This window comes from Plecotus auritus, assembly GCF_963455305.1.
Source record: "Plecotus auritus genome assembly, chromosome: 9".
NCBI lineage: Eukaryota > Metazoa > Chordata > Mammalia > Chiroptera > Vespertilionidae > Plecotus > Plecotus auritus.
The window spans coordinates 81872139-81899788 of NC_137783.1; the positions used below are offsets into that span (position 1 = coordinate 81872139).

General features: G+C 42.3%; 1 protein-coding gene across 1 annotated transcript; it reads right to left on the reverse strand.

The window, feature by feature from the left end:
- Positions 1–598: 598 nt before the first annotated feature.
- POGLUT3 (protein O-glucosyltransferase 3) lies at positions 599–23505 on the reverse strand. The gene is made up of 8 exons (XM_080640045.1): positions 23268–23505; positions 16339–16536; positions 15525–15811; positions 12618–12834; positions 10457–10653; positions 6679–6873; positions 4537–4641; positions 599–3137 (listed from the first exon to the last, which is right to left on the reverse strand). Exons 1-8 carry the CDS (start codon positions 23467–23469, stop codon positions 3012–3014), a joined length of 1527 nt encoding a protein of 508 aa, XP_080496171.1. The 5' UTR covers positions 23470–23505; the 3' UTR covers positions 599–3011.
- Positions 23506–27650: the final 4145 nt, after the last annotated feature.

Here is a 27650-nt window from a genome sequence, read left to right on the forward strand (position 1 = left end):
CACAGTGGAGGAGGCGAGGCAGAGGCAGTTGGAGGCGATCAGATAGGCAGGCAATCAGTTAGGGGCGATCAGGCAGGCAGCGAATAGTTAAGGGCAACCAGGCAGGCAGGCAGAGTGGTGAGGGGCAATCAGGCAGGCAGGCAGGCAGGCGAGCAGTTAGGAGCCAGGAGTCCCGGGCTGCAAGAGGGATGTCCGACTGCCAGTTTGGGCAGGGATCAGGCCTAAACCGTCAGTCAGTGGGATCAGTCCTAAACCGGCAGTCGGACATCCCCCAAGGGGTCCTGGATTGCAAGAGGGTTCAGGCAGGGCTGAGGGAACCCCCAACCCTTGCATGAATTTCATGCACTAGTAAATAATAATATAAGAATAAACTGTCTCACGTACTCACAACTATAAACCTACTTTTGCCCAAACCTGTGTTATCTTTCCCTCTAGCGTTAGATTTCTACTTATTAGGGATTTGAGAGGTGGTGATAGACATTTTGGTTCATTTATTCATGAAGACTTAATGAAATTAAAGTTAGACCAACCCAGTTACAAATATCCCAAGGTGGTTAAAATCTCTTTTAAAAAAATTATCTTTTTCAAAATTTTATTTACAAAATTTACTTTATTAAAAAAGTATATGTAATATGTCCCATGATATAAAATTCTAAACATAGATTTAAAAACAGCATAATAGAAAATATAAATATCCATTTTTTCCTATGTATATCTTTTGTGCTTATTGTCTTTTGCTAGGTTTGCATTTTTCTTTATTTTAGTCTGATTCACACAGTAAAAACATTTTAAATATCACACAGATATAAAGCAGAAAGTATAAATTCCCTTTCTCCATCCCCTCCTCAGATATTGGTGAATATCCTTTCAAACTTTCAACCACATGGATATATTTTTGTTTTTTACATAAATGGTTTCACATTATACATGTTGTTCTGGAAAAAAACTTGTGTGTGTGGTTTTTTTTTTACCCTGAACACTGTTATGGAAATCTTTCGTAATAGTGCATTTAGAGCTACTTTATTCTTGCTTGTACTGTATTCTTTTATGTATCAATATCTATTTAGCCAGTTCCCTAATGATGGCTATTTGAAATGTTTACAACATTTTATTAATAAAAACAAGACTTCAACAAATGTTGGTAGCTTAGGCAAATACAGTTATTATATTCACTTGCATATCCTTACATCCCTTTCCTCCTTTTAAAGATCAGATATTTTTCTTGGCCTGCGGACTGAAGGGTCCCAGGTTCGATTCCGGTCAAGGGCATGTACCTTGGTTGCGGGCACATCCCCAGTAGGGGGTGTGCAGGAGGCAGCTGATTGATGTCTCTCTCTCATCGATGTTTCTAACTCTCTATCCCTCTCCCTTCCTCTCTGTAAAAAATCAATAAAATAAAAATAAAAAGATCAGATATTTTTCATGAAAACCGAAGTATTAAAAATGACTAATGGAAATCATGGGTAATGTGTGACCTAAGAAGGAAAAAAATCATGGTTTTAGTAATCCCATTTTTACCAAATTATATTCATGTCAACAAACCAGGAAGCCATTTAAACTCACTCTTTTTAAAGCCATGACTGAGTTGGTACAATGGAGGATTATCTAGAATCTAGAAGGCTGCTCCCTTCCAGTGGAATTTTCCAAGGGGCTCCACTTAATTTCTTAAACACATCCTTGTTGATCCACAGCCAGAAGCTGCCGGGCTTATCTCAACTCAATTTTAACTGTTTGGCGGCAGGTGACATACATCTTAAAAATTTAAGATGTTTCTAACAAAATATCATTAGCCATCAAAAAGGACCTGGGTTTGGAGGACAGGGAGATAGGAGCGAGGGCAAACTTTCTATAATCTCAGCTTTGAGGAGCCCAAACTCCATGCACCATATATCAATGACACAGATTCGTTAAGATCTGGTCTCCCTACAGCTTGCCCTTTACTTTTTACTGTGCACTTGTGCATCTGGAAAACTTGAGCATTAGGGTTTTCCATGGATACTTGGCTTTGATTACATTGTTCCTAAATGTGGTTTTGCTCTTATCTCATTAAGAAAAATTCTTATTCATTTTCAAAAAAGGATATGACTACTTTAAAGTGGTTACATTGTTTTCCAGATTAGGTAAATATTTCAATCAGGGGAGTAAATATTTTAAGATTGGGAGTGTGGATAGTTCTTGTTTTTTGGAGTGTGGTTCTTCAGGTAACTCAACCTTGAATTGGTATTACAAGGAGTGTGCAATGAACTTCTGGGCTGTAAGTCTTAAGTTTGGACCCTAAAGGCAGAGGAAATGTTCATTTGTTTCATCTTAGCAATGCAACCCAATGGAATGGAGGAGGGGTGCAGTGAGGAATGGAGCTTGCCTTTGTTGTCAGCTATTAGTGAATCCCAAGATACCAGTCTTCCTGCGGCTTGTTGCAGAGGTTTTCAAGTATCCCTTTAAAATATTAAAAAGAATTACAGATCCCCACCTGACTGTAGATACCATTATTCAATATATAGATAATGAATGGTCCCATCGGCGGCGTTTATCTATTTTAATAACTGTGATAGATTGGAAACTACTAGCTTAAGGCACTTTCTCCTTATTTTTATCTTAGGTGTTGGTAAAACTCAGCTAAAAAGTTATGAGTGAGCTTTTAAAAAATATTCCCCACCATAGAATCCCAGCTACCATTCATAACAGAGTCATCCTCTTCTTCCTTATTCTTATCAGACATTCCAAGAGGAGGCTTACTATTACTGAATGTCAAAAGCAGCTTGTAGAAAGAGAAATTGTGTGGTAGGGGGGTAAAAAAACCACCCTGCACAAATATATTTTCTTCATAACTAGAAATGGAAGAGCGAAAGTGAACAATGGATAAAGAAACCAAACCAATAAATATGATGTACATGTATTCCTAGAGAGTGATTTACATTTTGGCAAGCTGTGTTCTTCGTAGCTTAGATTCTGTGTAGATGCTTCCATTGAAGACACAGCCGACCTACAAAGGAGTGTAAATCCGGGCTGACTTAAAGTTCTTCTCTTAAAGGTCTCTTCCCCTGGCACTGGCAGATGGATGTGTTATCATCTGGCTGGGGAACAAGTTCCATTCCATCACGTATTTCGGGTTTGCTGGACTGGCGCTCAGCATAATTCTGAAATGTGTTTTTGAAGGCAACGAAAAGATTAGTCCACACTTCATTCCCCCTATTCCTTCCCAATCATGCTGTCATTTCTAGTTGCTGCCAACCAAAGGTCTGCTTTGGACTGGTTATTCCAATCCTAATGTTACATTTTTCACTTTAGTTATTGTAGGGACTAATGTAATATTTCATAATCTAACAAGGAACCCTAATCCACAGTTTTATGTGTAGGTAGGAAGCCGCTACAAAAAGGATGGCAAGCCAAGTGTTCTTGAAACAACAGCACCAATTAGCATTTATCCTCCGCGCATCAATGAGTAATTAACTTTACTGAATATTCAAATCAGATGGCAAGCATCTCAAAATAAAGTTGGTGCTCTCACCTATCTCTCCTTTAGGCCTATAGTCATGCATGTTTTGTAAATGGTGACAGGCCTGTGAAATGTCCCTCCACTTTGGCCACTGACAAATATTCCTAAAAATTGGATATTTCCGGTCAGTGGTTTCAAGTACATTGAGCTGGACACTCCTGGTCCAGGGCCAAACCCAAGAAAATACTGACATGAAAACATGAGCCTAATTAATATTTTAGGGAGGGAAACTCCTACCAGCCCAGCAGAGGGAACAGAACTCATCTAAGGGAAAGGTTGTTTCTGGTAAACGGTGTAATTCATCCTTTAAATTTTTCTGTGATCATGCATGTTTGTACCCTATCCCATAGGCCCACTAACAGCCCCACCTCCCCACAAAGCATCTGGTATCAACAAGCATCTGAGGAAATTTACTTTTTTTTCTGCTCACAGGAAAAATAAGTTTGGGTTAAAAACAAGAACATATGTTCTTAATTTTTTTCTTCCTGGCTAGAATTTAATGAGTAAAGGTAGTTACACAAGAACTAATCCTTGGATTCCCAATAAACATTTGTACAGTACTTCGTTATTTAGTTTTAAGGTGTTAGTACTATTATAAGTATTTTTCATTTGTTTGTTTTATGTAGGAAGCTAAATATTTGCTTTCCATCCTATACTATGATAGCAAAAGCAGGACTCTTAAGTAGCAGGAAGAACAAAGAGGTGGACATTTTGAGTGGGAAGAGATGTTAATGACCTCTACTCTAACCCTCTAATTATCTAGATGATGAATTCCCTAAGGCATTTAGTAAAAAAAAAAAAAAAAAAAAAGGCACTGACAAGATAGTAGGAGCTGTTCATCTATTTTTGTAAGGCTGTAAGCATTGTTTTTGTAATACTGAATGGAGATAAAATATATTGGCTACCAAGAGACTTAGTACTCTTCCTCCTTTAGGCTGGTCCTCGGCTTACCCAGAGTCCACAAGCTCAATCTCAGAAGCCCCCCAGAAGTGAGGCACTCAGGCAAAGCATGACCCTGCAGGACAATATGCTGCACTGACCTGCAGTACTCTGTAATAGTAGCAGTAAAGCCTATGTGGCTGTAGCAAGTCCCTGGCAGTCAACTGCCCTTCTTTAGCAATCCTCTTGGCTTCTTCATCATTTTCCTGAGAGGTTTAAAAAGAAACAATGAATGAAAATTACTCCTGTGACCCACAGACAAAGCTAAAAGTGAGTGTGAGCTAGGACACAGGTGGGGTTGGATATGAACTGCATGGGAGAGATGGATTATGATGAAAATATAACTTAAGAACAAGGCTATGGACATGGACAAAGTGCTCTCCTAGACATCTCTGTTACGTGGACATGATCATGCATGTTTGTACCCTATTTCACAGGCCCACTAACAGCCCCCGCTCCACACAAAGTGCAACACCCCACATGCAGCTTCTATTGTGACTACGTTGGTACTTTCCTAGATACCCAGGAAGTTTAGGGCTCATCATCTGTTCCTCCCATTCTAGCCTTCTCTGTTTGATATTAAAATACAAGCTAGAATAGAATGAGTCAGTTTTCATGTTATAACATCTCTTAAAAGCTCCATTTAAATATGCAGAGTCCCAAATTTTTTATAAAATGTTACCAATAAAAGACTACATTGCTGTTGTAATAAAAATTTAGTCACCAGTACCCACGGACTGTCCCTTCAGTTGCAGGAATAGTCAGCATTCCTGATTATATTTTGGGAAAATAGCTAATATTCTACCATGCTGCCTATAGGAAAAGCCATTTGCAAGTAATTCTGACTCTTTATAAAGGGTCACAATAATTACTCTGCCTCAGGCACCCAGCTATTTCCCTAACCAAATACTGCTTCTCAGAAACAGTAAAGTCTTATAATAAAAGAATACATTTTTATAGTTTCATAATAAAACACAATCACTTTTTAATACTTTTCCTTTGAAAAAGAATTCTTATTTTATGGGAGACTTGTGATTCTTGGGATGTTGTATATCATGCCTTCATTATGAACTTGTGCCTTTTTCTAACTGAGGGAAAAAAAGAGCACCATGTTGACTTAAATGTTTTCTTGTACATAAAGCACTGTAACCTGGTCTTTTCTATCTGTAACTTGCATTTGGAGTATTTTTGCTTGTGTGTGTATATGCACAAATAGTGATTCCATGAGAAAGATATCCTATATAATAAAAGCCTAATATGCTAAGTGTCCAGTTGTCTGGTCGTCCTTTCAACCAATCAAAGCATAATATGCTAATGATATGCTAAGGCCGCTCAACCGCTCGCTATGACGTGCACTGACCACCAGGTGACAGATAGTCAACTGGTCAACCAGTCGCTATGACGTGCACTGACCACCAGGGGGCAGACGCTCCAACTGGTAGGTTAGCTTGCTGCTGGGGTCTGGCCGATTAGGACTGAGCGAGACAGGCCGGACACGCCCTGGAGCCCTCCCATGGTCCCTCCCCGGCCCCTGATTGTTCACCGGTGGGGTCCCTCGGCCTGGCCTGTGCCCTCTTGCAATCCGGGACCCCTCGGGGGATGTCAAAGAGCCGGTTTCAGCCTGAGCTCGCAGGCCAGGCCCAGGGACCCCACTGGTGCACGAATTTGTGCACTGGGCCTCTAGTATCCTATATAATAAAAGGCTAGTATGCAAATGGACTGAACAGTGGAACAACCAGTTGCTATGACATGCACTGACCACCAGGGGGCAGACACTCAATGCAGGAGCTGCCCCCTGGTGGTCAGTGCACTCCCACAGGGGGAGTGCTGCTCAGCCAGAAGCCCGGCTCACGGCTGGTAGGCACAGTGGTGGTGGCAGGAGCCTCTCCCGCCTCCGTGACCAGCGGGCAGTAAGGAGCAAGGAGCGAGGGGTCCCGGACTGCGAGAGGACACAGGCTGGGCTGAGGGACACCCCCACACCCAGTGTATGAATTTTGTGCACCGGGCCTCTAGTATTCTATAAAACACTGGACTTCCAATATAAAAATCCTCAAAAATGTTGATAGAGGACATACCAAGTGATAATGATATAGATTCTTCAGCTGTTTCAAGAGAATAAAAACTTCAGAAAATATTTCTTTTTACTAAATTATGTCAAATTAAATTGTGTTATGAAGGAATTCATGGAACTAATTCTGGTGAATTTGTTATTGCCTAAAGAAACTAAAATTCAGAAAGTGTACCTTGGCCCATTTAACTTTCTCTAGTAAATCAGCAAGATTTCTTTTAATTGGTACATAATGTTTCCAAGGCTGTAGTGTCATATAAAAATGTTCATAATATGGGGAGTCTTGCTTCAGAACCAGACTGTCACCCAGCATGAGATACGGATATCTGTAAGCAGCCACAGTCCCATCCACATTCACTTGATACTTGTACTGAAAGATTAAAACAAACATAAACAAACATTTTAACATTTGCTTCACTTATGCTTCTCATCAACACTGTAATACTAAACATAAAGGAATTCATTTCCACTTCCTAACTTTATTGTTTAACAGGTTTATATTTTATTTTGTAACTCATATTTTCTCTGTGTTAAAATCATAAGCAGCCACTAGCAGGTCAATTTTAAGAAATACAATGCAGCCCAGCCTACATGGCTTAGTGGTTGAGGGTCGACCTATGAAATAGGAGGTCACGGTTAATTCCCCGTCAGGGCACATGCCTGGGTTGTGGGCTCGATCCCCAGTGCGGTGCATGCAGGAGAAAGCCAATGGATAAAGTTTCTCTCTCATCATTGATGTTTCTATCGCTTTCCCTTCCTCTCAGAAATCAATAAAAATATATTTTTCTTAGAAAAGACATACAATGCATTTAAAGATAAAATCTTAAATAATTTTAGGAAATAGGAATACCTATTTCAACTATCCTATCTAATAAAAGAATAATGTGCAAATTAACCATCACTCTGCCACACCCACAAGCCACGCCCACTAGCCACACCCACTAGCCAATCAGGAGTGAGTATGCAAATTAACCCTAACCAAGATGGCTGCGGCCGTGGAGAGAGCAGGAGGGAGGCTTGGGTTTCCCTGGCGATGGAGGAAGCCAAGCTTTCTGCACACTCTGGCTGGCCCAGGCCTTGCTTAAGGCTACAAAGTTTCAATTATAGAAGATAAATAAATCCCAACAGAAATGGCTACCGCCATGGAGGGAGCAGAAGGTTTGGCTCTGCTCCAGGCTACAAAGTTTCAATTATAGAAGATAAATAAATACCAGATACCAGGGCCTCCGCTTGGGTCACCAGGGGCGTGGCCGGCCTGCAAACCACCACAGGCCCCTCGCCCAGGCCGCCCCACACCCCAAGGGAACCCCCATCCTGATCTGGGACACCCTTCAGGGCAAACCAGCTGGCCCCCACCCATGCACCAGGCCTCTATCCTATCTAATAAAAGAGTAATATGCAGATTGACCATCACTCCAACACACAAGATAGCTGCCCCCATGTGGTCAAAGATCCTGACCCCCAGGTGGACACAAGATGGCCACCACAAGATGGCCAGCAGGGGAGGGCAGTTGGGAGGGACTAGGCCTGCAAGGGAGGGCAGTTGTGGGTGATCAGGCCAGCAGGGGAGGGCAGTTGGGAGGGACCAGGCCTGTAAGGGAGGGCAGTTGGGGGCTATCAAGCCTGCAGGGGAGGGCAGTTAGGGGAGACCAGGCCAGCAGAGGAGGAAAACTGGGGGCAAACAGGCTGGCAGGGGAGCAGTTAGACATCAATCAGGCTGGCAGGGGAGTGGTTAGGGGGTGATCAGGCTGGCAGGCAGAAACATTTAGGGGCAATCAGGAAGGCAGGCAGGCGAGCAGTTGGGAGCCAGCAGTCCTGGATTGTGAGGTGGGATTGGGCCTAAACAGGCAGTTGGACATCTCTCGAGGGGTCCCAGATTGGAGAGGGTGCAGGCTGGGCTGAGGGACACCCTCCGCCCCCCCCTCCGTGCACGAATTTCGTGCACCAGGCCTCTAGTGTCTATATAATGGAGAATTCATATTTTTGAAACAAGGTAGGAAAACTATTCTCAAAGGTTTTATATTTACTAAACTGAATATTGACAACCATTTAAAATTTTATTTATACATTATTATTATTTTTTTTTAGACCCATGAGAAAGGAAGGCAATAGCCTGGCTGGTGTGACTCAGTGGTTGACATTGATCCAGGAACCATGAGGTCACTGTTAGATTCCCAGTCAGGGCACATGCCTGGGTTATGGGCTCGATTCCTAGTAGGGGGCATGCAGGAGGCAGCCGATTGATAAAGTTTCTCTCTCATTGATGTTTCTATCTCTCTATCCCTCTCCCTTTTTCTCTCTATAAAAATCAATTTAAAAAAAACATATTAAAAAAAAGGGGGGCCTGGCTGGTATGGCTCAGTGGTTGAGCCTCGACCCATGAACCAGGAGGTCAGGACACATACCTGGGTTTCAGGTCAATCCCCAGTAGGGGGCATGCAGAAGGCAGCTGATCAATGATTCGTTCTCATCACTGATGTGTGTGTGTGTCTCTCTCTCTCCCTTCCTCTCTCTGAAATCAATTAAAAAAAAAAAAAAAATATATATATATATATATATATATATATATATATATATAATTTATTTATTTATTTATTTTAAAGGAAGACAGTATATCAAAGTTCAGTTTTAGAGTTTTAGAGTTGAGGATACAGGAACCTGGGGAAGTTCAAGGACTTGCATGATACTGGTGACACTGTGTGCTCTGTTTTCATATTTGTTGGCTATAAATAAACTTTGATTTACATTTCAAAATCACTTTTCATGGACAGTAAACTTCATTTAATTATAATAATGTAAAGCAGGTATTAGCATCCCACCCCTTTTTACTTTTGCAAATGAGAAAATGAACCGGGCCAGCATGGTTCAGTGGTTGAGCATCGAGCTATGGGACAGGAGGTCACGGTTTGATTCCCAGTCAGGGCACATGCCCAGTTACAGGCTCTATCCCCAGTGTGGAGCATGTAGGAGGCAGCCAATCCATGATTCTCTCTCATCATTGATGTTTCTATCTCTCTCTCCCTCTCCCTTCCTTTCTGACATGAATAAAAATATATATTTTTAAGTGAGAAAACTAATATTCAGAGAAATTTATAAACCTCTATTCTCTGAGTCCAAATACTTTGTTCTCATAATTATATGACACTGAGATGAACAGGATATACTCAGAAATTTAGGAAATAAATTTTTCCTTTTTTTTAAATATATTTTATTGATTTCAGAGAGGAAGGGAGAGGGAGAGAGAGATAGAAACATCAATGATGTGAGAGAATCATTGATTGGCTGCCTCCTGCACGCCCCACACTGGGGATCGAGCCCGCAACCCAGACACATGCCCTTGGCCGGAATCGAACCTGGGACTTTTCAGTCCACAGGCTGACGCTCTATCCATTGAGCCAAACCAGCTAGGGCATACATTTTTCTTAAGTAATCAATACTAAGGAGTTTACTAGCCAGTCAGGTGTTGTCACACTGTTCACACCTCTGTCTCCTCTGATCTCAGGACAATGCGCTGAGGAGCGAGGCAGCAGCACCTGTGTTCACAGGGGAGAGGCAGCAAGACATGAAGGCCCCACAGTTAGCAGCAGAGGCAGGACTCAACCTCAACTCTAGCTCCTATGATACTAATATGGAATTTATACTCTTTAAGTTTACAAACGCATTTGAGACCATTTATGTAAAAGACATTTATATATCCAGTTTATTAAAAAAAAACACAACATACGAAGAAATGCACCCAAACTCCAGGTTAATCCTTGTGCTATATTTTGAGTATTAAGTATAGTTCTGAGTAGCTTGGTAGACAAAATTAACAACAGGAAACCAGGAGTGTTGTAATTCCCACGCCTGGTAAGAAAGTGTGAGCCAGCTCACAAGACAGGAGAAACTGGTCCCAGCCCAGCTATTTACAAATTTAGCCCTTCAGACCCACCCAGGAAGAATTAAATGCATACCTTAAAGAAATCAAAGAAACCGATCAATTTAGCCTTTCCAAGCTCCTTTTCCTTCTCTTGGAAAAAGAAATACCCCGTGATTCCCGCATCGAGCAGCTGTGGGTTTTCCTTGGCCAGCTGCACCAGCTGGAGCCGCTCCTCTCGGCTATCCCTACCTCTGAAGAAAGCCTTCTCTGTCTTATTGATCCAGGAAGGCCCTAGAAGGTCGAGACCATAAAAAAAATAAAGGTTATATATTTAAAACTTTTATGTGGTAAATGTAACCATCTTTAATCTAACATTGTCATCTAAGATGTTAAAGCTCTTTTATCATCACCACGTCTTCTAAAGCAGGGGTGGGGAACCTTTTTCTGCCAAGGGCCATTTGGATATTATAACATCATTTGCAGACCATACAAACTTATCAGCTTAAAAACTAGCCTGCTATATTTGGTCAAACATTTAATTAACTCACCCCTAATGCCTTGGCAGGGCCAGACCAAATGATTTTGTGGGCCTTATACCACCCTCTGGCTGGATGTTCCCCACCCCTGTTCTAAAGTAAATGCTATTTTCAAACATTATGGGATTAGAATGCTCTAATTTCATTTCTTTGTCTTCGAGGGAGAGCTCACTCAAATGTTGGAGTTTCTATTGTGCAACATTAGAAAATATACAAAATATTACTGGACCAAGTTCAAAGCAAAGAGCGATTCATCGACTTGGCCTGTTCACCAAGGCATTAGCTTTTTTGTTTGTTTTTGTTAATCCTTACTTGAGGATATTTTTTCCATTGATTTTTTAGAGAGAGAAGGGAGGTAAGGAAGGGGAGAGAAAGGAGAGGGAGAGAGAGAGAGAGAAACACTGATTTGAGAGAGACAGATCGATTAGTTGCCTCCCACACTTGCCCTAACTGGGGCTGGGAATCAGACCTGCAACCTAGGTAAGGGCCCTTGACTGGGAATCGAACCCAAGACCCTTTGGCATGCAAGCCAATGCTCTAACTACTAAGTAACACCGAACAGGGCACTTCTTCCATCTTTTGTGCTTCATAGTACAAAATGAACCAGCTTTTGTCCTTAGCCAAGGTGACCAGAACAAACTATGTAACTAAGAAACACCCACGCATCTTTAATCCTTAGCTTGCTCAGAATTATGAGCACAGCACTTCTGAATACATGGAAGACTTTTGCTAATATGCTGTTATGTGTATCTATATACATATACATATACATATACATATACATATGCATATACTAGTACATATACATATACACAGGTGTACATATACACAGGTATACATATATTTATATTCTCTTTCCTAGTAGGGAAATATTCTGGAAGAATTAATTTAAATATATTTCTATTATTCTAAAGAGAGGTCATTAGTTAACACCTGTCATGTTCTAAGGGATAAATCATAAGACACAGAAATTGGAGAGGATCAAACTCATTACTATGTTAGCACACTTTTCAGAAATTCACTGTTATCAAATAAAAAATAGGTCAGTTTTCCTTTCACATCATCTTTAGATAGTTTTTACAAGGAGTCTCTGGTCTTGTCTATTAAATCAGTCCACCAATCCGCAACAAACAGAAAGAGGCTATAAAGAGAGGGCAGACTTTCTTCTACTCAGAGAGTTCAGTTTAATGAAAAGGTGTGTTGTGCCATAAACCTAAGGCCATTAAAAAGGGGAAAGCAATTCAGATTTTAAAGAATCAAGAGAAGCAGAAAGAGGAAAGGGGAGAATTTCTTAGATACAGTGTTGGAGGTAATAATATCCAAATTATACTGCTATCATATTCTTGTACATATATTTTTATACTTTCAAAAGTATCTCTCACTTCATCTAGCAAGATAAAGGCACTGTGTGTCAGAATTCAGTGATAATTTTATCAAATATATATGTTCAAATAGTAGTTATAAGTGACCAACTCAAAAGAGACTCAGCTCTGATAGGTTTGAACATTACTAGCCCAGCTCATGTAGCTTTAATTTTTGGATTAGAAGAATCCTAAAGAAACCTCTTTGGCATATAGGGTGCTGTTTCTCTTTTTCCTTGGTTAGAAAAATAAGAAAAATGGTTATTTAAATATATATACATATACTTTCCTTGACTAAACATCCCCTTCACCTTTTTTTACTTCTAAGCTTTTTCTTAGATAATGAACTTGAATTTACCTGTATTTCCCTGAATAGAGAGGAGATCATTTGTAACACCTCTCATTGCTTCAAGTGTGGAGTGAGTGATGTCATACGTCGGAAGGATAATATCTCGTGAATCCATAGAGCCACACCATGAAATGATAGGTAAAGGGCCAGGCGTTTCATTGACTTTTCGGTGTTCCAAAGGCCAATCTCCAAGATTAATATAAAATTCTAAATCTGGGAGAAGGACCTAAATAAACAACAAAAAAAATAAACATCAGTGCTGAGAAGATCTCCGTGTTTGCTACTAAATGTTTTAGTTCTTTGGCTTTCTTAAATATTTCTGATAAAATGGAATATCTGAAAATAGCATCAAAAGAGAAAAGAATGCCTCAGTCATCAGTATCAGAGAATCAAGGATGAGGATAATACAGAGTCAATTCCCTTAACCAGGAGTCAGCTACTTCTGTTCAGGGGTGACGTTTTAAATTGGTCCGTAGTAGAAGTTGAAATTGTACAGATGGGTATGAATGAGTGGCTTTCTTTTTGCAGCTGCCTAAATGAGAATCTACAAAGTTAGACTCAGGCCCTTGTTTTCCTTCTCTATCAAACCTCTTTATCACATCTACCTTTGATTCTGGAATCTGCTACTCCATCTCCACCTCCGCAGTCAATGCCTTAGTTTAGGTCTTTACCATCTCCTGCCTAGAATGTTGCAATAGCTTACTTCCTAGGTGTTCTGGTGCTAGACTCTCCCCACTCTATTATGTTTTCCACATTGCTGCCCAGATTTCTAAAACCAAAGTTAATGTTACTACCAGACTTAACAGAACCTTAAGCCTTTTGGACAAGGTCTAAACTCTCTGGCTAGAATTCAAGGTCCTACTGTTAGGACCTACTTTGAGCCTCATCTTCTATCTGCTTATGTGCCAGTAAACTTTAGGCCACTCTCTGAAAATGCCACCCACTTTAATGTGTAATTCTCTTCGGCCAGAATGTTCTTCTCCTACTTATTCACTTGGCACTCTCCTTTCTCATCCAGAGCTAACGTTACCTCCACTATGACTCAACCTCCCAGGATTTTAACCTGGTACCTATTTTTCTCTCAGGCCTGTCATGTTGTGGTACAATTGTTAGTTTGTATTCACATCCCACCCTCACTTCCAAATCACAAAAACAAGTCCCACGAGAACGAGGAGCTCTAAGACCAGAGGTGAGACTCATTTATCTTAGATTTCTTCCCAGTCACTGGGCAAAGAACCTGGAACAAAACAGGAGGTCAAGGGATGTGACTATTCACCCTATTGCTTTTCTCATATCTCTCTATATAAAAGGCTATGTGACCGTCCGACTGGTAGCTATGACACGCAATGACCACCAGGGGCAGACAACACAGGAGCTGCCAAGCTGCGGTGACTTGGGTTATTGAGTGACACACCCCGGAACCAGAGAGGAGGGAGCCCAATTCTGGGATGTGTCACCCGAGAACCACTCTCTCGCAATCCGGGACCCCTTGAGGGATGTTGGAGAGCTGGTTTTGGCCCGATCCCCGCAAGCCAGGCCGAGGGACCTTATGTGCCGGAGGGACCCCGTGCTCACTCTGCAGACGCCCTTTGAACTGCAGCGCTACCTCAGGTGTGGCCAGCTGGGGAGGGACCGCAGGAGGTTGGCTCCAGGGCGTGTCCGGCCTGTCTCGCCCAGTCCCGCCCCGCTGGCCACCTTCTAATCTATTTCCTTTCAATGTGCATGAATCCATGCACCGGGGCACTAGTAATTTATAAGCTCATTAATAAACCCCAGATCAGGAGTCCTCACTATAGAGCAGAGTTTCTCAATCTCAGCACTATGGACATTTAGTTGTGGGTAATTATTTGCTCTGGGGGCTGTCCTGTGCATTGCAGGATGTTTAGCAGCAACCCTAGCCTCTACCCACCAGATGCTAGTAGCAACCATCCAGTGGTGACAACAAAAAATGTCTCTAGACATTGTCAAATGTTCTCTGAGGGCAAAACTCCTAGTTAAGAACCACCTGAATACAAGATATGGGAATATAGGGCAGGAAGAAAGCACCAACTTTAGGATCAGTTGCCCATATGTTCATATTGTGGACTGGTGGGGAGAGGGGAAGCAAATGCTAGTCAAAATAAGAAATGATTGCAGCCACACATTCAGTATGCTTGGGAAATTATACAACTCATATCAAGAAAGTTGGCTTTCGGTTTAGAAAACTACCTCGATGGTCTTTCTGGATGAGAAACGTCAAATTGCTCATCCTCATCCCTTACTCTACATGGTCAGGGAAATAGAACAAAAATCACTTTGAATTACTCTACTTAAGAGTTTTGCAAATGGGGAAAGAAGGGCTAAATAGAGGATTTGGAGTGGGAGGTGATTGAAAGTACAGGGATACCTATTTTTAAAGGTTTTTGTTTATTGATTGATTTTACTATGTATGGGTACAAAATAACCTTTCTCTGTTACTCCACCCTTCAACAAAATGTGCCATACACAGTATCTTTCAGAGGTGTTTAGGGTACAACAAGGAAGCTGTGTTCTAAATTCAAGTCATTCTGATGTGACAAGAATAAAACAGCTGCAGAAAGTAAAACCTAAACGGAAGGAATATTCAGCAGGAATGGAGAACTTCTGGCAGTGGCCTTATAGGCTATAAATGTCTGAGAGTTCACAGAAACCTTGGGAGTACCCTGTGGCCTACTTACTTGGCATGGAGGGTGAAGCCATTTAATGTAAATATTAAAGAAAAGGGAGAGCCATAGACACAGAGAACTTACAGACACGCAGGAGGTGGATACCTCACGTGCACGTTTCTAAGCCTGGAATCCAGTTTCATCCTTTGCCATTATTCTCCTAAGCATTTAAATGTTACAACTAAGTACTTAAATTATACTGTTTTTAAAATCAGTGAATTCATTCTCATACCTTTCTTGCCAGTGATAGCAAAATCTCATCTGAGAACATTTTGAAGTCCGTGTATTTCCCTAAAGGTCTCCGGTAGATGTGGTTATTGAGAATCGTGTAGTGAACAATGGCACCCCTCTCTTCCCCAAACCGTTTTGGAACTTCGTGTAGCATCTGCTGGAGATTAATGCTGGGAAAAGAAGCAAAATCTTTTGCAATCTGTGGTTCTTTCGTTGGACAAGAAAGCGTTTGCTGCCAAGCCTGGGGATCCTCTTCTGGACACTCACAGTACTCGTGGTATATGGGTCCTAGGGAAGGCAAAACACACACTTCATTAGCCAGCACAAGGCAAGCCGTTGTTTCTGCCCCTGTTGTGAACGTGGGATGACTTCTTGGTGAATTCTAAGATTATCAGGAAAAATCTGCCCTAAACACATCAGTGGTGAAAGTAGTTATGTCAGAGTCCTGCGCTCCTATTTTCTGTCTCCCTTTTGCACCCCCCTAGACAACCTAGTATAGCACATCCTCTCTCCCAATATAGGCCAATTAGCTGGTAAATTCCTAGTGAGCTATAAATGGTTGATGGAGGTAATGCAACTTACCTTATGCGAAGAATGAAGAGTACTGTAAAGGGAACTACCTAGCTAAATATACAATATTTTTTTATTATTATCACTTATATCTCTTTAAGTTACTCAGTTTTTCTTTCCTTTAAAATTTCAAGTTAAATTGAGCTTTACTTTGTTCCATATGACTTCAAGGTCTTCATAACGCATTCTGAAAGGCATGAAATCTACACATGAGGCCGATTCTAAATTATGTAATAATCACTTACCTTTCAAAATATAGGGAGACTGGGCAACATGTTCATCACCATAAAGGACCTCTATCTTCAGCCCTTCATTGACAGATTCATACATCCTATATCTGATCAAAAATGTTCCATCATTCCTGTCCAAAGGTTTTGGGACATGAATCCGGACTAACTCTTTAGGTGAAAGAGATTTGATTACTACTTTAAATTGTGCTTGACCTGAAAGAAGAAAATATATAAATAACTCTACTACTTCACAGTCACTTTGTTGTAACAATTAGTGGATAGCTGTCTCTACACAGGAGTTTCTTAGTTTTCTAGTATCAATGGTAAAAATATCATTTTAGTTCGAAAGAGTCTTGAGGCCAGAAACTATTCTGGTTTATGTCTTCAAACAGGGACCTGACTCAACATTGATTCATTAGTCATTCAAATAAAGATTTATTGAATGAACAAAATTAATTCATAAAAAAGCAAGGAAGAGATGAACTTTTTGCCTATTTGACAATAAGTTGTGACCAAAGTATTCTTTCATCTCAGATCCCTCATTATGAAATTAAGCATATTTAATACAGGGGTGCAAAAAAGTAGGTTTACAGTTGTTCATAACAAATAATACAATAATTAATAAATAATAAAAAAATAAATTATATGTTTCACATACTCCCCACTGTAAACCAACTTTTGCCCTCCCTTGGTATATTTTTTCAATTACTGAAAAAGTTTGTATGTCCACTTTTTAGTTTCTAAATGTAGCGAGTGACTTTTCTATTTTCTCTTGGTCTTCACCAGTTTTATTTTTTTCCTTGTGGGTCAGGAGAAATGTTTCTCAGTCTCTTCAATTTAGTCACAGTAATGTTGTATCTGACATCTTGCTATTAGATAACTAAGTACCAAGCACATACATTTTTAGATATTTGAAATAAATGTGACAAAATTATGACAGACATCTGCCAGAAGAAATAACCTATAATAGATAAATAGAGGGGGTGGTTGTAAAAGAAAGGTAATAATATAATGTGAAATTATTTAAAATGTTGGCCAGTTAGCTGAAATGCTTAACAAAACACATAAGCTACTGATCTGTGTTATTTCCCACTTAGTTCCAGAAAGGCAAGTAGACTGAAAACGAGGAAGGCAGAGCCTGGGGACCAGAGAGCCATTTTCATTATTCCTCCCAGACTAGAAACAGTACAGAAGTTTTCTTGTCTCCTGGCCAGATAGTCCTGCACTCCATAAATTTATGATTTTAATAAACAAAACAAATATAAGACAAGCATAGTAATGACTGTGTGATCTTCTGGCTACTTTTGTAGGAATCTTTCATGCCTGTGTCATTGTTGGCATGAAACTAATGTTAGATTCGATGCAAAATAATAATGATCAAATAGAAATAAGCAATTCAATTCCAATCTCATAAAAAAGAAAATGAGAAGAAGTAATTGCAAATTGCTTCAAAAGGAAGGAATGTGGATTCTCATCTGCCTGTGGCTGATATAATGGAACAGAATTGAAGCTCAGCTTGAGTTTTTCTACTCCACAAATTCAAAAGCTAATAGATTGAGAATGCAGTGACTGTGTAGACAAAAAGAGGTTGGCAGTATCAAAGCCTTACATCATTAGAATCAGAAATTCTGAAGACTTTTGATTTGGAAAGAAATAAAAAACATTAAAAAAAATTCACTTAACCAGTCCATGAGCTTGAGGTTTTCACATGTATTGTCTGTCTTATTTATTTTCTACAAGAACTTGTAAGGTAGGTATTGTCACTGTCATTTTACAGACCAGGAAACCACAGCTCCCTTGAAGAAGTGAAGTAACTCAACCAAGGAGTAACTGAGCCAACATTTGAACACAGCTTGAGTCCTTCTTCTTTCAAAGCCCATCCTGAACCCCCCTGGTCACACTGTGTAATGTTAGCATACAGGTTCGCAGAATTCCAAGTTGGAGGAATAACCTCTGGCACTCCTGGCTGAATGGAGTTATCGCCAGCTCCCAACCCGCTGTTTAGGAAGTTTATTAAGGGTCTCAGCAGCTGCAACAAAAGTGTTGAGCCACATGACCAAGGGAACAGAGTCCCAGAAGGCTAACTGGTTTTGCCTTGAGGCTACATGGAATCCTCCAAGTGTCTGGCTGCCTGCAGACCATGCTCGGCAATTATATTATGGTGATTTGATGAAAGGGAAAGCGCATTGAACTAGGTATTCCACAGCTGGCTCTGACATTTAGTAGCTGTGGGGCCATGGGCAAGGCATGTTAGCGTCACTGATCCTCAGTTTCTTATATGTAAAGTGAAAAGACTATCTATCCTTCCCATATCACAAGACAGTTTAGGAGAACAAATTAAATAAAGCAAGTTTAAAAAGCAAAGTGCTACACAACTAGGAGGTAAGACTATTTTATAGTGATGTCATTACTGATGAAGGCAGGAGAGGACTGAGTAGAAAATGAATACAGTTGACCTTGGAACAACCTGAGCTTGAACGGCATGAATCCACGTATACGAAGATTTTTTCAATAAATACACAATTGCCCCCCCCCCCCGCCCATTTCCCTATGTTTCACCTCTGTGATTCAAACAACTGCAGACTGAAAACAGTATTTTTGATCCACGGTTGGGAATTCATGGATGTGTAGGGATAATTGTATGCATTGTTTTATGTCATTTTATATAAGGAATTAGAGCATTTGTGAAATTTGATATCCATGTCCTGGAACCAATCCCCTGTGACATGGAAAAACACTATAGTTAAGTTTTGGGGTTGTCAAAAGTTATATGTGGATTTTCGATTGCACTGGGGGTCAGCACCCCTAACTCCCACCTTGTTCACGGGTCAAGGACACTTGTATCCTACCATCTTGCATATTCTAACCACCCTCCCTCTACCCCTTCTTTCTCTTCTCCTATAATATTTACTGAGAATCTCTGCCAGGCACTGTGCTAGATGCTTGGAATATAAAAATATCAGTAGGTTCTGCCTACATTCAAAATAGAAGAAAATATTCAGTTTAAGTCAGAAGTTAGTTAAATCAAGCTATAGATAGGTCCTTTTCCCCGTCTAAGGTCGTAGAACTCCTAATTTCTGTCTGGGGACTCCAGTTTGAGATCTCCAGATTTAGACCATTCAAGTTCACAACATGTTTGCTATCTCTGTACTTGAAGATATGCCACATAACAGTGGTATTCAGACACTATTAAATGAGAGCGATAATTATAGTAATAAGGGAATCTTGGTAAGTCATGTAAGGCAATCTAGAGCTTGTGGAAATTATTGCCTCTTTTCAAATTAGTTCTAGGAGAAGAAAACATTTCAGAACTTACAAATGAATGACGGTGACAGAAGATGTGAGAAACTGGTAGGTTTGTTTTTCAGACTACAGGACAGCCTTTTGAATGGAAGGTAGGAATCAAGTGGCATGAAAGGAAACAAGCTGAGTCTAAGGGAATGAAAGTGAGGCTGCCTGAAAAGACTTGGTGAAAGTCTTTTTTTTTTCCTTAAAACTTTTTCCTGACTATAAACACAATATAACCATTTTGGGGGGAAATTTTCTTAGGAATTTCCTTACTCTCTTGCTATAACCACTGATGGCACTAATGAGTGAGGTACAGGTTAATTTACTTATTACAAAATTAGAATGTAACTACTTAGTTTCTTTCCTATTCATTCCAGCCTTAACCAAATATAAGCATCTTATATCATAAAAGGTTAATATGCAAATAGACCGAATGGTGGAACAACCGAACAATCGAACTGGTCGCTATGACGTGCACTGACCACCAGGGGGCGTGCATGGAACATGGCAGGCGTTGGCCGCGATGGGATGGTGGAGCAGGTGAGCAGGGGCGCCAGACCAAGGTGGGGCACTGGTCACTGCCATCGGGGCAAGCCTCTGGTGGTTACTGAAAATTCTTTGCTCCTGCGCACCACGGTCCCGCCCAGTGCTTGCACCTGCTGCCAGCACCAGCTCCACTCACACCTGCTGCTGGTGCCAGCCCCGCTTGCACCTGCAGCCAGCGCCGGAGCCGCTGCTTGCACTGATTGCCGGTGCCCGGCGCCGGTCTTGATCGCTCAGCGCCATCAGCGGGTGTGAGCAGCAGCTGCCAGCTCTGATTGCCGCTGAGGGCTTCTCCACCTCCACTGCTCCTGAGGGGCAATTGGGACAGCAGCGCTGCTCGCACCCACTGCTGGTGCCGGCCCCAATTGCTTGGCAGCAGCAGGAGCGGGGCTGCCAGCAGACAGGGGACTAGGAGCCGTGGTGGGAGGGGCTGGGCCGGGGCACAGAGGATGGGCTGAGACCTGCCCTGTGCCTACTGCAGCCTCGAGGCCCACAGTTCCTTTCAAGGTGCATGAATTTGTGCACTGGACCCTTAGTTATTAAATAATCCAATATAATAAAAGGCTAATATGCAAAAAAGGGTGAACAACTGGTTGCTATGACATGCACTGACCACCAGGGGGCAGAGGGTCAATGCAGGAGCTGCCCCCTGGTGGTCAGTGCACTCCCACAAGGGGAGTGCCACTCAGCCAGAAGCTGGGCTCACAGCTGGCGTGGCAGTGGCGGGAGCCCCTCCTGCCTCCGGGACATCCCCTGAGGGCTCCCGGACTGCGAGAGGGCACAGGCTGGACTGAGGGCCCCTTTTCCCCGAGTGCACGGGCCTCTAGTCTTTTAATAAGTTACTTCAAATTTTTTAAAAATGGTGAAAAAAAAGTAACGTAAATTTGACCATCTTAACTATTTTTTTAAAAAAATTTTTTTGGTTAATCCTTACCTGAGGATATTTTTCCCATTGATTTTTAGAGAGAGTGGAAGGGAGGGAGGGAAGGAGGGGGGAGAGAGAGAAACATTAATGTGAGAGAGACACATTGATGGGTTGCCTCTAGTATATGCCCTGACCAGGGCCGGGGATCAAACCTGCAACCCAGATACATGCCCTTAACCAGGAATTGACCTGAGACCCCTCCTTGCATAGGCTAATGCTCTAACCATTGAGCACACCAGTCACAGTTTAACCAATTTGTTAATCCTCATCGGAGTGTATGTTTATTGATTTTAGAGAGGGAGAAAAGAGGGGGAAGGGGAGAGAGAAACATCAGTTGGTTGCTCCTGTACTCGCCCTGACTCGAGGGTCGAACTGGCAATCTAGGTATGTGCCCTGACCGGGAATCAAACCCACAACCTTTTGATGTCCCTAAGGATGCTCCAACCAACTGAGCTACCCAGCCAGCATAACCATATAAGTGTATAGTTCAGTAGCATTAAATATATGCACATTGTTGTGCAACAAATCTCTAGACCTTTTTCAAACTGAAACTCTATACCGATTCAACAACTTCCCATTTCCCTCTTCCAACAGCCCTTTGGCAAAACATTACTTTTAATGGCTATCAAATATTCCATCACATGCATATATCATACTTTATTTAGCAATTACCTTATAGTTGGCTACTTAAACTTACAATAATAATAATAAAGTTACTATAATAAACAATTATAATGCTGCAAGAATATCCTTGTATATAAAAATCTTTGATTACATTCTGATCATTATCTCAGGACAGATACCTAGGAACCAGACCACCGGATTAAAGGGCAAAAGCATTTTTTGTAAGTGACATTTACAAATGACATTTTCTAACTGTTGAAAATCATTTTTTTTTTTTTGGTACATTAGGTTTGTAAATGTTTAAGAATTGCTACATTTGGGCAATTACTTTCCAGAAATGCTTGACCAATTTGAGCTCCATTAGCAGAGGATGAAGGTCACTGAGTAACTCATTGCTCCCTTAACAGCTTTGAGTATTACTACTTTTAAAAAACTGCCAATATTTTTAGAAGAAGAAATGGAACTTTTTAAAAATTTACAGCTCTTTCATTAATAGTAAGACCAGCAGTATTTCATTTTGGATCATGTAATTTTTCTTTTTTCATGTAGAAATTAATTTTTTTAGTTTTCCACCTTCTTTTATTTCCACCACCTTATAGCAATATAAAATTAATTTTAGAAAATAAAGAAACTATAAGGAAGAAAAATACACCGCATAGTGAAAGACTTTGAATCTGGGTTTAAGAATATTTTCTTCTGATTCTCAGGCCCATGGAAAGTCTTTCTAAAACTAAAATAAGTAGTCATCGTTTTCCACTGGCAGTGGAAGGAGAGGCACTGGGTAATTCTGATTGATTCTTTGCTGGTCAAACAGGGTGCCAGTTGGCTGAACATAAATTAGCAAATCCTGACTGGTAACAACTTGAAACCAGCAGGACTAGTTGTAATAAGTTGCAAAGGTAAGATGTGAAGGAGAACGTGGGAGGACAGCTGGGCACAGGGATTCAGGACAAGATCCACCCTCGGGAGAGGGAACACCTCATGTGTTCTACTGAGTTTCTCTAATTCCTGCAATCTGCTTTCAAGAACTCAAAACTGTAGGAAATCCAAAATCTAGCATGCAAAACTGCCTTCTTTCTGCCTACTGATCTGACATTCATTCCCTTTGTGTAGGAGTTAACTGTGCCTAAACCCATCAGGCCCTAGCAATGTAACCCCAGCGATTCGTGGGCCTGATGACTCAATACTTGAGGGCACTCCCTACGTGCTGAAACAGTTCCGGCTAGTCAGAGGTGGAAAGGCGTCTGCGGTCTGCGGACTTACTCTGCCTTCATTAACACCTTGGGCGCCGCGCACTCGGAACGTCAGTCCCAGCGCATTAATGGAGGAAGGGCCCTCAGGGTTCATTCATTCATTCATTCATTCATTCATTCAACTGCGACCCTCCCCCCTTTGAGTCGCAAGGCGGAGTCGTGACCAGACCCAGGAAGGCGAGCGCCAGGGGAGGGACGCCACGCAGGCGGCGGGCAGGCTCCCGAGGGGCGCGGTTGCGACTGGGGCGCGCGGCGGGGACGCGGCAGGGGAGCGGGCGGCGGGGCGAGGGAGGCCCGCGGCTGGACGCTACCTGGGGGCGAGCGAGTGAGGTTTTGGCCCTCGGAGCTGACGGCCTGCAGATAGAAATAGCGGACGGGCAGAACGACGCCCGCCTGCAGCCCGGGGCCCCACACCAGGCTCCGCGGCGCGCTCACCGGCGCCTCGGGGGCCCCCGCGGCCGCTAGCAGGGCGAGCTGCAGCGACAGCAGCAGGGCCCGCGGGAGGCGGCCCATGATCCCGGGCCGCTGGGTCCAGCTCGGCGGCAGCGGGGAGGGGCGGGGAGCGCCGCGAGCGGAGGCGGGCACATGCGGGGCGGGGCGCACCCCGGGCGGGGCTGTGCCTGTGCTCCGCCACCCCGCCCCCGGCTCTCTCCTGGCAGCCACGTGGGGGCGCGGGGTGGTCGTCCGCCTTGCGCACTGAAGAGGGTCAGCGATGGACCGGTCCCCCTCTTCCCCAGGCTCCTTGGCCCCGGACCGGGATCGTAGGTCTGGCAAAGAGAGACCACGGATGAGAGTAGCACCCTTGATCGCCAAGGCCTTGGCACGCCGGGCCTCACCTCCTGTTGCTTGAATTTGTCAGCTGTTTAGAGGAAAATGGATTTTAAAGGAGGCAACCTCTGTAGTGACTGCCAAGGGTAGGCGGGGAGAGAAGGAAAGACCCAGCAGCGAAGAATTTTATATAGTTTAGGGAAATGCCTTCAGACAGGAAATTTCACTGGTTGTGTCTGCATGTTTAAAGTTGAAAGCTTCCCTCTGCTCTAGCTAGCACTTAAAAAAAAATATTTGAAACATTTTGTTCACATTCTTCCAAAATCAAACTTTGAAAAAAAATTTCCAGAGAAATAATCTGAGGGTTAGCTGGTACTGGATAATAAAATATGGCCTAATAAATTATGTAACACGGGGTAACACCCAGTTTTATTAAGAACATGTCAAAGAAGCCATATAATTGTATCTGAACACTCCTTTAGCAATACTGCATCTGCACCAACCTGTTTTCTTTCTTAATCCATATCTTTAAAAGCGCATCTCTTCAGATCAACAGATGTCTCGGCCAGATTCTTTATCATAAATCAAATTGAATTTACTCAACAAGCATTAATTCAATGTCTACTATGTTTTAGACATTATACTTTGACTTCAAAGCTCCTGTGGTTTAGTGGACAAGAAAGAGAGGCAGTGTAAATAGTGTAATGGGTGCTAAAACATGGGTGTCAGGAATTGCGTGGGGTCTGGGATTTTAGCCTATCTTCAAGCTAACAAGTTAGTCTTTATTATTTCATGGATACTGTCAAAAGACACAGACTCCTGGGTCAGAGACAGAGAATTTCATTACTCACTGCAAAAGCAGTAGTGAGAGCTTCATGGTGGTTTGTGCTGGATCCCCATGATCCCTGTTATGGGCTGAACTGTATTCCTCCAAAATTCATGTTTTGTTTTTTGTTTTTAAATAAATCTTTATTGTTCAGATTATTACAGGTGTTCCTCTTTTTTCCCCCCCATAGCTTCCCTCCACCTGATTCCCCACCCTACCCCATGCCCTTACCCCCCCGCCACTGTCTGCATCCATAGGTGTAAGATTTTTGTCCAATCTCTTCCCACACCCCTCACACCCCTTCCCCCTGAGAATTGTCAGTCCACTGATTCTATTATATTCATCAGTCCATTCGGTTCATCAGATTTTCCACTCACTTGATTTTTAGATTCACTTGTTGGTAGGTATGTATTTGTCGTCATTTTGTTGTTCATAATTTTTATCTTTACCTTTTTCTTCTTCTTCCTCTTCTTAAAGAATACCCTTCAGCATTTCATATAATCCTGGTTTGGTGGTGATGAACTCCTTTAGCTTTTTCTTGTCTGTGAAGCTCTTTATCTGATGTTCAATTCTGAATGATAGCTTTGCTGGGTAGAGTAATCTTGGTTGTAGGTTCTTGCTGTTCATCACTTTGAATATTTCTTGCCACTCCCTTCTGGCCTGCATAGTTTCTGCCGAGAAATCAGCTGACAGGTCGTATGGGTGCTCCCTTGTAGGTAACTAACTGTTTTTCTCTTGCTGCTTTCAAGATTCTCTCTTTGTCTTTTGCCCTTTGCATTTTAATTATGATGTGTCTTGGTGTGGTCCTTTTTGGATTTCTCTTGTTTGGGGTTCTCTGTGCTTCCTGGACTTGTAAGTCTATTTCTTTCACCAGCTAGGGAAAGTTTTCTGTCATTATTTCTTCTAATAGGTTTTCAATATTTTGCACTCTCTCTTCTTCTGGCACCCCAATAATTTGGATGTTGGTACGCTTGAAATTGTCCCAGAGGCTCCTTACACTATCTTCATATTTTTGGATTATTTTTTCTTTTTGTTTTTCTGGTTGGGTGTTTTTTGTTTCCTCATATTTCAATCTTTGGTTTGATTCTTGGGGTCCTTTGATCTACAGTTGAATTTCTGTACATTCTTTATTTCAGACAGTGTATGCTTAATTTCTGACTGGTCCTTTTCCATTTTTTTTTTTTTTTTTTTTTTTGGCATTCTCATTAAGGTCCTTGAAGGTCTCACTAAGCTCCTTGGAGGTCTCATCACGTTTCTCAGCAGTTTTTAGAAGATTCTTGAGTAACCTTATAAATGTGGTTTTGAACTTTATGTCCAGTAGTTTGCTCTCCTCCATTTCTTTCATTCGTGACATGTTTCTTTGTCTCCGCATTTTGTTGCTTCCCTGTGTTGATGGAGTGGTTTTCTGTGGTAGGTGACCTATGGGGCCCAGTGGTTCAGCCTCCCCGATCACCTGAGGTGGAGACTCTTGGTGCACCCCTTTGTGGGCTGAGTGCAAAGTCTTGGTGTAGTTAAGCCTTGATTGCTGTTGGTACACTGGGAGGAACTGACCTCCAGGCCAATTGGCTGTGAGGACCTGCTGTGTCTATAATGAAAGAACTGTTGTACTGGAGACACACTTATGGGGCAGGACTTGCTTCAGTGGGGCTTTGGTGCTCACTGAGTCTGCCTCTTGAATGTGTCACTTATGGATGTGAGGAGTTGAAATCTGGTGTCTCACACTGACCACTAGGAACACTGGCTTCTGGATCTCCAATGGCGTGCAGGTCAGCTACTGTCTGAGGCCACCCAGCAGGAGGTACAGGGAGAACTACAGTTTTCTCTTCTTTGCTTGGGGTTTGGAGGTTTTGGAGCTGTCTGACCAGAGCTGCAGTTTGTTTGGTTAAGCCGCGATTGGGCAGGCCATTTATATGCAAAAGCTGCTGCATGGAGCTTGGGTGGGTTTGTAGATTGTGTGGGGCGGGGTCTCAGGGAGTCTCTAGGCTAGGGCGTGGCAAACAGCAATGGCTGCCAGTCAGCCGTCTCTGTGTCTCCACATTTCCAAGTCCCTGCACCCCGCGCCCCAGTGCAGTAAACAATGATTGCTGCGTGCACCTCTGCAAGAAAGCCACCCTCACTTTCCAACCCGATGGCAGACAGTCCAGCTTCTCCTCGTAGGAGTTTGAGTCCCCAGCGTCTCCCCAGAAACTGGAGTTCAGAGCTTGTCTCCCTTTGGGTTGAAAAAAGCAGTTCACCCAGTTGCCCGCTGCCAGCCCGATTCGCGCGCCTCTGTACCTCAGCTTTTCAGCACTTGTCTCAATGCTCTTTTCTCTTTCCTTCTAGTTGTAGAACTTCCACTCAGCCAGCTTTCCCGTGGTTCTGGGTGATAAACGTTTTGTCTTTTAGTTGTAGTTTTGAAATTGTCATGCGAGGCAGCAATTTAGGTGTTTACCTATGCCGCCATCTTGGTTTTCCTCCCAAAATTCATATGTTGAAGCACTAACTCCTGAGCCTCAGAATTTAACTGTATTTGAAGATAGGGCCTTCAAAGAGACGATTAATTTAAAATAGGCATTGGGGCAGGCCCTAATCTCATCTAACTGGTGTCCTTATAAGAAGAGGAAATTTGGGCACACAGACATCAGGAGAGTTTGGGCATAGACAAAAGACCATGAGAGGATGCAGTGAGAAGGCAGCCATCTGCAACCCAAGGAGAGAGGCCTCAGAAGAAACCAAACCTGTAGACGACTTGATCTTGGATTTCAGCCTCCAGAACTGTGAGAAAATAAATTCTGTTGTTTAAGCCACCCAGTCTGTAGTCTATGGTATTTTGTTATAGCAGCTCTAGAAAACTTATATTACCCCCACCCCCCCAAACCCACCAGATCCAGTGGGGACAATGCAAAAGGCCTATCAAGGATGCTTGCATTGCAAGAGAAGCACATGGAATTTAGGGGATTACTGCTTTTAGAGTAAGGTGAATTAAGCCTGCTCTGCGTAAGTAAGGAGATGTTATCCTCCTTCAAGGTGGCTTGCTGCAAACACATGACAAATGGCAGGGGTAAAGAGTGGTCAAGGACATTCTTGATAATATATATATATATATATATATATATATATA